Raw genomic sequence first — 14,607 nt, 5'->3', positions numbered from 1 at the left:
GTGTGTGTGTGTGTGTGTGTGTGTGTGTGTACGTGCACACATGCATACATGTAGGGCCTTGGAGGGGCGAGTGCGCCCTCTGATAAAGCATCCCAACTTAATGAGCTTGAAGAGGGGGTAGAAGTTTAGATGATGGGTGGGGTATGGGGGGAGGCATTTGGGGCTAGAAGTGATGAGGAGAAGCCCAAGGGCTGGTAAAACAGGGCACAGCATCAGCAGGTTTTGTTGGTGGGCTTCGAAGTCACACAAGCTGACGCTTTCTGTTTTTGGAAAGTCTTCAAAAGTCAGATTTTCCCTTCAGAATGTCCCCAGTGCTTCCGTCTTTCCAGCCTGTCTGTGCTTAAGAAAAACAAAACAAAAAAGAAATGAAAGCGTTGTTACTGTTTGCCAAACTGATCGAACTTCCATTATTAATAGCAGTAAACAGGAAAATGCAGGTGGTTTAATGATCGCGTACATGAGTCCCTTCCGATGATTTCCCGTATATAAATATACATACATATAAGGAGCTTACATCTCACTCCAAGACTGAAGTGTGTGGATCGTCTCTGCTCTCAAAATGTAGGAGTGTTGGCTTCCTCGCTCACAAAATGTAGGAAGGCTCGCTGAGGATTAGAGCCTAAACTAAAATGGATGCCTGACCTGTGTTGAAGGAGGGAGATACATGTGAACAGAGCAGGGCAGAGACAAACCCAAAGAGGGGATGGATATATTTTATTTAGGTCAGACAGATGCTATTTTTTATGTATGTATTTATTTATTTATTTATTTTTTGCGTTGAATTTCACGCGATCAAGAAGCATCTTCGTCATCATCTGTCCATCACCCTTCTTGCTTCTTTATCATCTCCAGATCCCCCCCCCCTTTCTTCTTCCCTCTCTCGTTTTTGTGTGTCGCTGTCTTGCCATCGCTCCCTCTCTGAGGTCATTGAGGGCAAGCGCTGTGCTGCAGCAGAGTATTTGACATGTCAGGCGATTTCATGTGTTCACAGGCAGTGCTTCACAGAGGGAAAAAAAAGCTTTTATGTTTGCTGTTCTCAAAAGTGTATTTTTTTAGGATGTTGAAGGGCTTTTTGTGAACTTGTTGGTTGTTCAGGTGTGCAGAGGCAGACAACGCTAAACAGGTTTTAGATCTAAGTCAAATACATCCAGGAAGAGCAGGAAACCAAATCATTATATATCGTTTTTTATGGCCTTATTTTGATTTGTTCTGAGTAATTATACACGGTTCTAATGGGATTAAAAATTTGCCGTTTATGTTGTTTTTACAGCAGTTCATTTTAGTGAGTACTTTTTATGTTTATTCATCATATTCTAACATTAAATCACRTTTAGTTTGCTATAGAATAAAACATTTTCAACCCTAACGAAGACCGACACAACATCAAAGGCTTCTTCATTCATTCTGAGAATAAAGTACGTCTTTATAATTTTAGATGGTAGAAGCTTTTGTGTCATTAGCATGAATTGTGATCAAATTTATTGGCCCAAATGATTTTTTTTGTTTTGAATGTGTCCCTGAAATTTGAAAAATATGTAGTTTTAAACTAAAACAACAAATAGACCAGTCCTTCATGTCAAGCATTTATTTACAGTTTTAATATAAAGTTAGCTGCTAATACAAATTAGTTTTCTTACTGATAAAATTAACGTATTTTTATATACAGATATTACAGTATTTTATTAGTAGATTATTTGTTGTTGTACTGAAATAAGTCTAACTTTCTGTTCTCTGACGTCAATCATTTTTTAACACAACAAACCTTAAAAAGGATGTGGCTGCCATTACTAAATTGTAATAATGTAAATAAAATAACCCAATTTTTAAATGATAACGATAAAAACACAGTCGCGGGCTTTACAATGATTACATAAATTGCGAAAATCGGGGTCATTTCCATCTGCAAAATGTCTTCACTGTGAGTCATCGGATGTCACAAACTCTACGTCAGTGCGCGCCTCTCYTCCCCGCCGCTCTGCAGCCGAAGGCCCTCCAAAGGAGGGAGACGGAAAGCGAAGACTGCGGGGTGAAGAACAGGAGAGGACTGAGTACATTTTCTTCCTCTTCCACCTCTACCCCTCTCTCTCTGGGTGTCACATCCTATTTGTGTCCCGAGGTCGCCTCTGTGGCAATGGCGACGTCGCTGGGGGCTCTCTCGCTTGGCTGGCAAGCAGGGAGGACATTGGTAGCACGGAGCATTGGTCTGTGCTCGCATTGGAGAAAGAAAAAAGCAGGAGAATCAGAATCCATCAGGAGATGGAGAGAGTCAAAAGGGAGGAGGGGGGGCATGCACCCATTCAGCCATGTCTTTGACATGGAAGTCTTTCCGACAGGCGTGAAGAAAGGAAGGGCTGACTGGGCTGAGTGAGCTCAGCTCTGGACACACACACACACACACACACACAAGCATGTTTTTCTCACTTAGGAGAACTTGTATATACTCTCCTTATTGGTAAATAACGGCAATTAATCCACCCGACGCCGGTTCTGTTTGAAAATCTCACCTTAACCTTTCACTGCAGCCAAAATACTGCCTTGTGTTCAAAATAAAGACYCAAGTCTCTCCATTAAATGMTTTRTCTTTTTGCAAATTGAGTGATGTATACACATGCACACTGATTTATTCCTTACATGTCCGTTTTTACAGTTCTCGCTCACTAAGACAAATAGATGCACAAGTACGCCCATTTCGGACTATTTAGTCATCACCAATATGACCCATGTGCTGAACCTGAGGACTTCCCGTTTCCTTCTCTCCATATTTGCTGTGTTTTTTTCTTGCCTTCCACATTCTTCCCATCCTCCCTCTGCTGCTGCAGTGTGCGTGAGAGAGAGAAAGCAAAGCCACGTAAGGTTATACACAGTGGCATGATGCCATGCATTCTGATTTATAGATCTAAAATGGCTGCCGTGTTGTGACTGCTGTAGAGGAGTTAAGTGGAGAGCGAGGAAGAGGTGTGCAGGGAGGAGGGCTGTCAGGGTGGAGGTGTGTGCGTTTGCTCGAAACGATGAACCTTCCCTCGGACGTTGRGCTCTCTTCACTCAGAGCGTCCCGGGCCCCGGAGGGTTCTGCTGTGGTTTGGTGGTCATGGCTGATTAATTAGGCCACGAGGTACATCGCTTTCTGCTTGTGTCGGCTGGCTTACCACAATCCTATTGGATAAAAATAAATAAAAAAATAAAATGCTCTCCTCTGTCAGACTGTATATGGTTTGTATTTGTAAGGTAAATATGTCTGTTGACAGCTGTTAGGTCTGTATACGTTGGTTCCTCTCCTACGGGGAAATTGGAGTCCTCACAGAAGCAGCGGCCACTGAGGAGCTAGAGGTCAGCTGCTGCCTCAGCCTCTCCGTGGAGCACAGAGCTTTGATTTACTGACACCACTGCAACACTTCCAGCTCACTCACACACAGCTGGTACCACGCTGCCTCCATGTGGACATATTTACACACCACTACTTCTACAGGATGGCAGTCATAAACAAGTCTCAAATGGAAATTCCTGGACTATTCTGGCTGTTAATATTAATATGRTGTATCTATCTACCACTGGACATATGGATGAATACAATATAAAAATGTCGGGAGGATCTTTCATACCATAATAAAGCCATCATAGTCATTAAAAAGGTTTCATACTTTTATTTTGTTGAAAATTCTTTACTTGCAACAGATACTTAATTTTTTTTCGATTCTGTTTTTTTCTAAAGCTGTCCAAGATAGTCATGACCATATTAAGTGCTTAAATTAATTTTTTTAAGCTTTCGCTGCAGTTGATATTTGCTAACAGACACTCATCTCTGCAACAATCTTCAGGTCTTTAAAATTGAAAGGCTTGTTGCTATCTTTCAGGTTTTAGATTTTCTACACAGAGAAAAGATGAATGTCAGGTCTTGTTTTTTTTTTTTAATCCAGAAATGCTAATGTTTTACTTTTATTGGCTTTTGTCCATTTTAGTTTTGTTTCCGTTTTTTGTTCAAATGTTTTTCTTCTTTGCAAAGTTTTTCCATAGACTCTCTGACCCTTTGCTTCATAATCTGATTCAAGTTTTCTTCAAATCAAAAAAGATGCTGTGAATCAAATATTGAACATGGGTAAATAAAACATTGGTGTGATGTTTGAGCTTTAAACTACAGTGTGGTCTCCATCAAAATGGTCAGACTTTGCAAGTTTTCTTACTTARATTTCATCTTTTTTCTCTTCACTTCATAATTCTCATTTCATACATAAAAAAATAATTTTAATATTGAGTTGTTCACAATCACTTATATACTGTAGAGCTACAAAATAAAACTATTGTGATTTGCAATAGTTTTTGAGCTCCACCTTTTCTTTCACCTGCAGCTGGCACACAGCACCTACACCTACTGTAGCACATCAAATCACAGGTGTATGTTTACAGATTTTATATGGCAATTATTAGTGAAAAAGTTATTCCAAATTATAATTTTGAAATATTTGTATATTTTAGACAAAACATTATGGCTAAAATTTGACTCCACTAAGTTGACTGAACTGCAGAGTTAATCAACCCTGATATAAATGATCATAAATTCACTGCACAGCTAATAAATGTTCGTCCGTCTATAGATAACAGTGATCAGTCTGCAGCTTCTTCCACAGTATGAAACAAAAGGTTTTTTTTTTGTTGTTGTTTTATTTTTTATTTATAGTATACAGTATGTGGGAGAGTTGGGGGAGGAGATTTCAAGTTCCTTTGTTTTTTTTTTATAATAAGACAAACTGTAAAAATGTTATAAATACCCCATATTCCACTAAATATCAAAAGAAGAAAAAAAATGTAAAAATATGCGTTTGCATGGATACATAAGAATTTATTTACTCTTATTCCCTCACTGATCTTTTAAAGTCATTTAATTTAATAAAGTTTGCTACTAGTTCAAAGCAGATTCATCTGTACTTAATATATATGATCTATCAGAAGAACCAAAAATTTACTTTCTACATTTATATTTTAGAGCATTCCACTTTGTATAATGTAGCTTAGAAGTTTAATTTTATATTCTTGTAAATTTACTTTCACCCAGTCTCTGAAAATGACAGAAAAATAACAGAAGAAGAAAAAAAATAGTATTCAAGAGCAACACCTTGATTCAAAAATCTGTTTCCGAGCCTGATTCTCCATCTTATCTGTTTGTTTTGTTGCCTGCCGATGTTGCTTAATGAGAGAGGAGAGAGTAAACGAAGCCAGTAAAGTTGGGTCCAGTAAATCCCAGTGTGATAAACACACACACACGCACACACACACACACACACACACAGGGATCATAAAGCTGGGTGATAAATCTTTGCAGCTTCTTCATTATGAGCAGCAACACCTTTTCTTTTGTTTAACCGAACCTCCACACACTGCTCATAATCTCTTTATCAAAATCAAAGCTGTGTTTTTAGCCCAATTATAGTTAAATGTTTGGYCCATAGTGAGTATAAAGATAGATAATGCCAGTCTGGAAGAGCCTTTTAAGGGGGGATATTATGTATTTTCCAGGCACACAGTTCAATTCTGTACCACAGTTAAATAACTGTTATCTTCACTTGTTACAAAAAATGCAGTGTATACAAAAAAAAAAAAAAAAAAAACAGCAAAACTTTGCATCATAGCATCTAAACGTCTTGAAATTGGGCTTCTTTTTGAAGAACCTTCTACCATTTCTGACACTACCATTTCAGCTTGCCTTCACAACAATTCTTCAGGGAGGGGTGCTCTGGGTGGGACTCCACTGTGGACTGAGCTTCAGGGAGGAGCTAGGTACAGTAGGCGGTGCTTTGTATCAGTAAGTGTTTAGGCAGCTCCAAATGGCTACAACAGGAGATTGAAGGATTTCTCAAAAATGCATGAATGAGTCAAAGCAACACTCATATTTTGATGAGGTAATGACATGACATGATATAAAGCTAAAAATAAAGTTGATTTTGCGTAAAACCACTCTTTAATAAGACCTTTATAATGTTTATTTTTTTCTTCATGTAGGGCTTACKTGACATATTTCAGATTTTGTCATTTAATGCTAAGGAAAACCTACCTACACCTAAATGGTACTAAAATGTATTCAAGGAGAGCGAGTTCATAGGCTGATAAGAACAGCTTGAGCCCAGATTAAATACACTCAGCTCCTTTTTAATGGCGACTTCCCCGCAAAGCAGCTTCATGCAACCTACTTGTTGCCCACAGACAGTCCCAGTGCACTTCAGACTTGTTTTGTCAGAGCACTGATCTATAGAGGACTGAAGGATTGTTTTATTAGGTAGAGGGYAAAAAAAACCACTCGGCGCAGCAGGTATACCTTTGATACTCCTGTCAGAGGTGTTTCGGTGTGTGCAGGTGCGTCTGTTTGAAAGAATGTGTTGTTGTTTTAGAGCGTTTGAAGAATTCTCTCGAGGTGTTTAGAAGTGTGAAAGTGTCTTGAGTTCTCAAAGACAGCGGATACTCTTTGATGCTTTGTCCTACAGAGAGAGCCACGAAGGCYCACCGCACTATAAAAAGAAGCTCATGTTCCTTTTTTTTTTTTGTGTCACTCAATCACTTTGCTGTTTAGTTGAAGAGCACAGAATYTTTACTGTATCAGCGAGAGGTACTCAAAGTTCATGACTAATGTACTACAGACTTCAGAAAGCTTTTAAAAGATGTGATAGTTTGAAGGAAGTTATGACTGACACAGGAAGCAGTCTTCAGATTATTTTATGCAACTTGGTGTGTTGAAAAGATTCATGAAAAAAACAGCATTAGGTTCTTTTTTTACCACTATTTCTCATGGAGTTCCGCAAGAGTCAGTTCTGGGTCCTGTTCTGTTTAAATTGTTTCCATTTGATCTACTGTTAGACAACACAACTTATCCTAATACTCCTGTGCTGATGACCTCATGAGTCAGTTTAACCCAAGGGCAGCAGGAGGGTTAATCTTCAAAATAATGTTCTACTAACAAAAAAATAATTATTACACAGAAACTTCTTAAGAAAAAATATTATTTTGGATGTGTTCTGCTGAATAAGTTATTTAAATGTGATGCTCTTTTGTACTGTCTACATAATAATTGTCCATGTTCTTCAAAGTACTGTTAAATATATTTTTAGTGAAGTTTCACAGTCATAACCAAAAATAYAAAAGAAAAATCCAGTCTTTTTAAAGGTCAGCCACATGAGTTTTTCTATAAAGTCCCTAAGTAAACATCTTATRATTCCAAGACTGAATGAAAAATTAGTGCAACCTAGATTTTTTTTTCCTAGTTGATCTCTGACATTACAGCTCCGTTCTCCGACACTGTTGGCAACAAGAATAGTTTTTATTTTAAAATGCTTTCTCAAGCTATTAGTTAGATTCATTTGTTTTAATTAGTTGATTAATTTTAATATTTTTGTACAGTCTATGTATTTTTAGGGGGTGTTGAACTTTTATAAACCCAAATATGTTTTTCTCACCTTTGAGTATTTACATTTACTGTAACTAAATACTGTGTTTGTATTTCATCCTCAGGAGCTGAAGAAGAAAAACCTTGGACCAATCACAACAGAAATTCTGGAGGGGCAGGAGTTTTTCTACGCTGAAGACTACCATCAGCAGTACCTTAAGAAGATTCCCAAAGGCTACTGTGGCCTCAAAGGCACCGGGACTCCTTGTCCCATCGGCGGCAACAAGGATGAGATTTGAGGATGATGATGGAAAATTTATGGATGGTGATAAAAAAAATTGGAGAAAAATCAAAATTATTTTTGTATCTACATTTGATCACAAGATTTGAATATCTTCTAAAAACAGCTACACAATTAAAAAAATTCTAAGTTTTTTTTAAGAGCATCCATTGTATTTACAGGTAATCATATTAGTCAAATCATAAATATTTAATCAGCCTGAAATAATTTGTTCAAAGCCTCAGAACCTCAGTGTACAAAGAATTCATGAAGGAAAGTGAAAAAGAATAAAATAAAATAAAGCACTTGAAAGCACTTTACAGAAAATTTTTTAAATTATTTTTTAAAACCACAAAATGTATAAAAAATGAATTTAATTCAAATATTTTCTTTTATATTGGGCTGCAGTGACGGTCATTGTCCACCAGGTGGTAATATTTCTCCAAAAAAATTCCAGCTGCTTTTTAAATTTGACACATAGAAAACCATTTACAAAATTATTATGATGTAATGTTGATGCACTAAAATGAAAGTTTAAGTTTTTGCAATYCAACACTTGAGTCAAATTTACTTACTTAACTCTTAAGTTTTTTATGACTATTAATAGTCGAATACAGCAATGCCATCATACTTTTAATACTGTTTAACTATTAATTTAAGGGAATACATGTTAAATCTTTCAGAGGATCTTTTAGATGCTTTTTGAAACAATAAAACTACTTTTCCACACATTTTTAATGATGTGTACATATTTTTTAATGTAAATGTGTTAGCATTTTTGTTCCCCATGTAGCTATATTTAGCTACTATATCTTTTTTTTTTTAATTCTTGAAACCTTTTCTCCTCCACTTGAAGGGACGTGCCACAACACTGAGGGACAAACAAATGTGAGTCAGACGCACTCATTCTGCACAGCAGGATGAGAAGCTCGAGGCAGGTGTCTGTGCTGTATGATGCACACTTTGCTGAAACCCTCACCACAGTTCTTGCAAAACCCAGAATTAGAAGATAAAGTGCCATTAATGAACTATCATAGATAAAAGAAATAAAGCTTCTTTCTTTTTCAAATTGCATAGCACATTTTAAAAACATAAACATGCTTACGTGAAAGTCTATTTTAAAAATAAAAATCATGGTTACAATCCAAAATACAGAGATGGTATCTAGAAAAAGCTTTCTGGTCGACCGCAGTAGTGTGATTCAACCCGCTCTTGTTTTRCCCCTCCCTCTCTGCTATCTTTCTTTCTCTGTCTGTGTGTATGTGTCACATCCTGACACCTGTGTGTAGGTGTGGACCAGGGCACAGGTGCAGGTGCAACCTCCCCGGGCCTATTTTAGTATTGGGGCAGATATTTTTGCATGTGTCTGCATGCAGAAGTCGTGCATGTGCGCGAGTGTACGTAGGCCTACGTGTGTGTGTGTGTGTGTGTGTGTGTGTGTGTGTGTGTTGAGGCATGTGAAGCTGTGGCTTGCTTGATCGAACTGCTCGGCGTGGTATGTGGTTGGGCCAACAAGCTGTTTTCCTATAAGTGCCTGCTTATAGTTTGCATTCTGTTTTTATGTGTTTGAAGTAAATGTTTGAGGAGATAACCTTTAAAATCCACTGATATTATTCCCCCCACCCCTGTTTCAAGCATGGAAAGCTTTAATCGCACACTGAGATCAGCTTCACCGCCACCTGCATCAGTGGCCAAATTGAACAAGAGATGTCTCTGTTTGTTTCAGCAGCGCAGCAGYGACGGTGTTATCGTATAGAAAGGTTATGGGTTCAATATTAGCAGGGAAGGGAGAGATAAGCTGTGACAATTTGTAATGATTAATATTAAAACCTGAGTGGTATTTAGAAGTAGCTGAATGCGTGGGGCTGTGCTCTTCTCCTGTGTGATGCATTATAACGGAGGGGCTTGGAAATGCATGGTACTCTCATATACGCATCCGTACACAAACARAGTGAGGCGAGGCAGGACAGGAACCAGGCTGTGCGCCCTTCAGACAGAGCCTATTGTCTGCAGATGGGCCTATAATGACCCTACAGCTGGCCACAAACAGCACACCGCTCCAGCTTACTGCCTTATACCACTCTGAAACAAGGACGCCAAGACCATCACTGACTCTGGTGTATGGGGTTCCATTAGGGCCAAAAATATGTCGCCAAACATTTTTCTCATCRGCCACCAAAAAGTGAAGGTGGACYAWAATGGTTTATGCTTTTGTGAGTGTATTAGTGATGCTGAAAATTATCATTAGCTYTACATCTACTAGAGCGGCACGGTATTGGAAAAAAATACGTTTTCTAACCCTGCAATATGAAAAAATACAGGAATTTTCAACAATTTGTAACAATTGTTTAAAACTGATTGGTATTTAGTTAAAATTCTGCGGCCATCTTGATGATGAACCTGCACCAACTTTTTTTTTTGCGTGTTACAAGTATGTTATTGTCTGTTTTTAAGAGTTCTTGTTCCTTCTATTGTGCAAATGTGAATTTTACCACATATAATGTGTTGCCTCTGTGTTTGTCTTAGTTTCTGTCATTCTGTAATGTTAGTCTTCATGCTATCCYTATTTTACCTCTTTGACTACTTCTGCATGTTGACTTTATTTGACTCCTACATTGCTGGAACTTCAATGTGATTATTATGTGCACCTACATTGCGATGACAATGCTGAAATTATTATATTGTGCAGCTTTAACATCTGCAGCTAATATGTGTTCACACTATTGAAATTACTTTTTCTTCTGTACGTTTATCAGCACATTTGTTCCACAATTTTTGTACTATTGCAGCAATTCATATYTGTTCTGGTTCTGCTTTTTTAAAGGGGCAATATCATATAAAATGGATGTTTTACATGATATGTTTGACATGTTTGGGCAGCACGACTGCTCAGTGGTTAGCACCGAGGCCTCACAGCAAGAAGGTCCTGGGTTTGATCCCCGGTTCGGACCTGAGATCTTTCTGTGCCAAGTTTGCATGTTCTCCTCGTGCTTGCGTGGGTTTTCTCCGGGTACTCTGGTTTCCCTCAACACAAAAACARGTACAATAGGTTGCCTTCAGGCCCAGGCCGCCCTCAAAAAAGAGATCTGCGATCTCACTGGGATTTGCCTGGTTAAAAAATGGTAAATAAATCGACTTTTTTGAGTTTTATATTATGTAATAATGTTATCCTCTCATCAAAAACATGCCCAGAGTCTTGCTTTGACTCATTCATGCATGTTTGAGAAATCCTGTAGTGTCCTGTGGCAGCCAGGCAGAGGAGCAAAAACGACCGGTTGGGACTAGAACCACCTTTTGGGACCAGCTCCTCCTCTGGGCTGTGTCTCCAAGCTGAGCTTCCTCATCACAGAACACACACACAACATTTTAATAACAACTTAAGGTGACGGCCTGTGCTGAATTGGGCGGGAAAAAAGCAGAAGGAGGTTCTTAAAGAGACAGAYGCCAATTTCAAGGCCCTAAGAAACAGATATGATGAGAAGTCAAGTTTAATTTCTATTTAAACATATAAACATCATTTTAATAACTGAAGGTGGCATAGTTACTTTGTTATGGTATAGAATTTAAATATATGCCTGAGAAACGCAATATTGCCCGTTTAAGTAGTTTGTGTGAATTTCACCTTCCTTTGACTTCTACTTTGCTGATTTGAACTTTTTCTGCCTTTTTAGCTGTCATTCTGACCTTTTCTGTTATTCTTCTGCTAATTTCAACAACTTCTTCTTCTGCTACTTTAAACTTTCCTTTCATTCCTTTCAGCCCTCTTCATATTTTTCTGCCCTTTCAGCTATATTTCTACACTTCTTACTTTTTATCTGCATTTTTCAGATATTCTGCGCTTTGAAGCTTTTGTTTTCACATGTTGGGATCTTCAGCTAATTTCAGCAATCATGCAGTGAATTTTGGGTTCCACCTCAACTGTTAAAATACAGCAAGCAGTAATAGTTAAGCATCAAAAACATATTTCAGCTTCTTCAGCAGCTTTCAGCTAAGTCATTCAGCAACAAGCAAATGACATTTCTCTAACATTTGGAATCAGTCCTATTCAATATGGCTGCCACAGCCAATGTACTTTAGACAGCCCTGAATAGTTACTCTTATCTGTTAGCAAAATATTTCTTGGCAAACTCGAAGGATTTTAATGAAACTTTCATGAATTATTCATTGGCCATACAGTGCCTACATTTTCTTTTCCTTTTATCAAAAGGTTTTTTTGATCTTATATAAGATATTTTTTAGGTGTCTGAATTAAAGCTTAATGTGTTTGTGAAGACACGGTGCCACAGTGGAACACAAGAAAGAAAGGTGTTAGTTGTTTATCAGAGGGTTTTTTTTTTCATTTTTTGCACACATACACACAATGTACACACGCTCGCATACAAACACACGTCTCAACCACCACCTCGAAATCGGTCCTGTACTACCGCCTAATGCAAAAGGAAGCGCCCACGCAAGAAAACAAGATACAAAGAAAGACACCTTGCAAAGACGTGCACCCACTCAAATTTCTTGCACTGATATGCTCTCTGTTGTGTCCTCCTTTTACGGCGTTTCATTTGTCTTCAACAACTTCAAAAGATCTTCCCTTTTTTTAAAAAAAAACTGTTGTCATAAGTGAAAACAGCGTGGATTAATAATGTCATTTCCTCTTCAGATGCTAAGCTGCGACATGATTTGTAGCTTCAGACACCAACATGGCATTGTTTTGGGGACRGTATAAATAGAACAATAGCTCAGAGTGGTGCTATCTTAGCAGCTGGAGAGAGGCTGTGCTTTCTTCTTCTGCTTTACTTTCTTTTTCAGCTTGTCCAGCTAGCAGGCGAACATTAGTTAGCAGCAGCATGCTTTGTACATTTATCTCACGATGTTATGAGTGCCTGTGTGCAGGCTCTTGCAGATGCCAGATGTGTTCGCAGCCTCCTCCTGTGTACGCTCGCGTCCCCTCCCTCTGGTTCCTGCAGGGGCACGGGGTCTCAATCAGAGCATCAGGGCTCCAGGAACCAAAGCACAGCAGTCTCTCTGTGCTGCCCAGAGAAGCGCAGCCTTGTCTGGGGTTTTCGCTGCATCTGCGGCTTGGGAGGGGGGGGGCGAGCACCGAGGGAAGAGGGCAAATCTCGGTGGGCACCCCGCGGTGCTGGTTTCACTGGAAGTGTGCTTCAGACAAGTGTTCACAAATACAGTAGATCCTGCTRGATGCCTTGGATCTTACTGAATGAAATTTTCTCTAACAGGTTAGTTTGGTGCAACATGAGCACGATTAGGAGCAAGAGCTAAATAAATAAAAGGCAWGAGCACACATGTTAAACCTGGACACAATGTTCGTTTATTCCACAGAGGAGATGTGACAAAGTTGGTTCACTTTTCCTCTGGGAATACAGTCGGGTTTCGGGAGGAGGGCAGCACGTGCTGCAGGGCCCAGTTGACTACTAACTGGCCCACAGGCTTTCTGGCTGACAGCCCACTCTGTGACATTCTGCACCTGTGAGCCTGTGTGTTGTCAGCCATGCTAGCTAACTTGAACTGCCGCCACATGACACACAGGAAACCCAGAAATAACTGCTGAGTGCCTCAGTGCTGTTACGTGTAACTGAGGCTGTGCTGCTGGCGCAAAGTGTTTGAGTTGAGGGTTTAAAGGAAAGTTTAGGTCRGGAATACAGGCTGGAATAGTTATTGTGTTGGGGAGAAGGAATAGAAAGTGAAATAGCAACTTGCACCTGCACATTATTTCACTGACCTTGATTCAGACACGGCTGAACTATTCGTATGGCATTTATTTTCGCCAACATATTTTGTGCAGTTTTTATAATCAAGCAGCTTCACAGACGCAAAGATCAATCACTGACATTTTAACGGTACAGACAATGATCTAACAGTAAAATTTCCAAAACGCCTTCCACCTTATGCTCTTTTTTTTTTCAGTTTTATCTGCTGTCCATCTGCCTCTTGAGTCATCTCAGCCTCACCTCACACAGCTGTGCAAGTGAATTCGAAGTTCTAACGTTGCCAACCAGCACCTCAATTAGAGCTCAGTGCAGGAAAACGTTGTGCAACAATCAGYCTTGCAAGTGGTGAGGTGCTGATGTTTCACCCTCACGTGGAAAGAGGACAAAAACAGGACGCGCTCCGGCGTTGCAACTTGCGCAAACTGTTTACAGAGCGCAAGCTAACGCCAGCTAATTTCTGCCAACTGTGCAGATTGAATCTTGCGTTGAGCTTTCTCTTATCGTGAGATGGTGGTGTGATGAAGTTCTTTGTGTGTCACACACAGAGAGGGGAGGGAGGGAGAACATTAAAAAGGAAGAGAATAATTAAACATGAAGGAAATGAGTAAATGGAGGGAGTGAAAAAAAGAAAAAGGGAGGAGAGATGGTGCTTGCTGCACCAGGAGGAAGCTGGGTCTGATGCCTCTCCATGCAGCTGCTCCCAAACACCCACACTCTTCCTGTTGGAGTGTGTCTGCGTCTGTGTGTGAGCAGAAAGAAAAAAAGGTTTCACATTTTGTTTATCAAATTGGTGTTTTACTTCTAGTTTATGAAACGTGAATCTGTATCTTTCACACTCCGATATATTTTCTATTTATTTTACTGTTTTTACATTGAAGTTAAATATCTGTTGTTTCACTTTCTTTTTGCAAGAGTTTTAAGCGAAGGTCATCTTTTATTGAGAAACTACAGAATTGAAAAAATAACGTTATGCTCAATCCCAGGTGAAACCACCAAATTGTATGCAATCTGTTAGCATTTGGATTATATGTTGCTAATGACTCGCAGCTACTGRGAGATTAAGTTGTAGCTGAATATCTGTAAATTGACTGAGTTGTAGCCCTTTTTGTGTTTAATGATCAGCTGTGGCAGCCATCTTGAATCTGACCCACTCCAAAAGTTAATCAGTTGTCATTCAACATCCAAAGATGGCTTTCTGATCGTTTCATTCAAATCCATTCAATGATACATGAGATATT

At 39.1% G+C, this 14,607-nt stretch overlaps 1 protein-coding gene across 1 annotated transcript in view; it reads left to right on the top strand.

Moving 5' to 3' along the window:
• The window catches only part of msrab (methionine sulfoxide reductase Ab), a 47,119-nt gene extending 39,158 nt beyond the window's left edge, over window positions 1-7,961 (top strand). The window contains exon 6 of the mRNA XM_014015426.1: window positions 7,492-7,961. Coding sequence (XP_013870880.1) covers window positions 7,492-7,665 — 174 coding nt within the window. The 3' untranslated portion in view covers window positions 7,666-7,961. The remainder of the gene's footprint in view (window positions 1-7,491) is intronic.
• The last annotated feature ends 6,646 nt before the right edge of the window (window positions 7,962-14,607 follow it).

The sequence above is a fragment of the Austrofundulus limnaeus genome, unplaced genomic scaffold (assembly GCF_001266775.1).
Source record: "Austrofundulus limnaeus strain Quisiro unplaced genomic scaffold, Austrofundulus_limnaeus-1.0 Scaffold2, whole genome shotgun sequence".
Lineage (NCBI taxonomy): Eukaryota > Metazoa > Chordata > Actinopteri > Cyprinodontiformes > Rivulidae > Austrofundulus > Austrofundulus limnaeus.
This window is presented reverse-complemented; position numbering and strand designations above follow the sequence as displayed.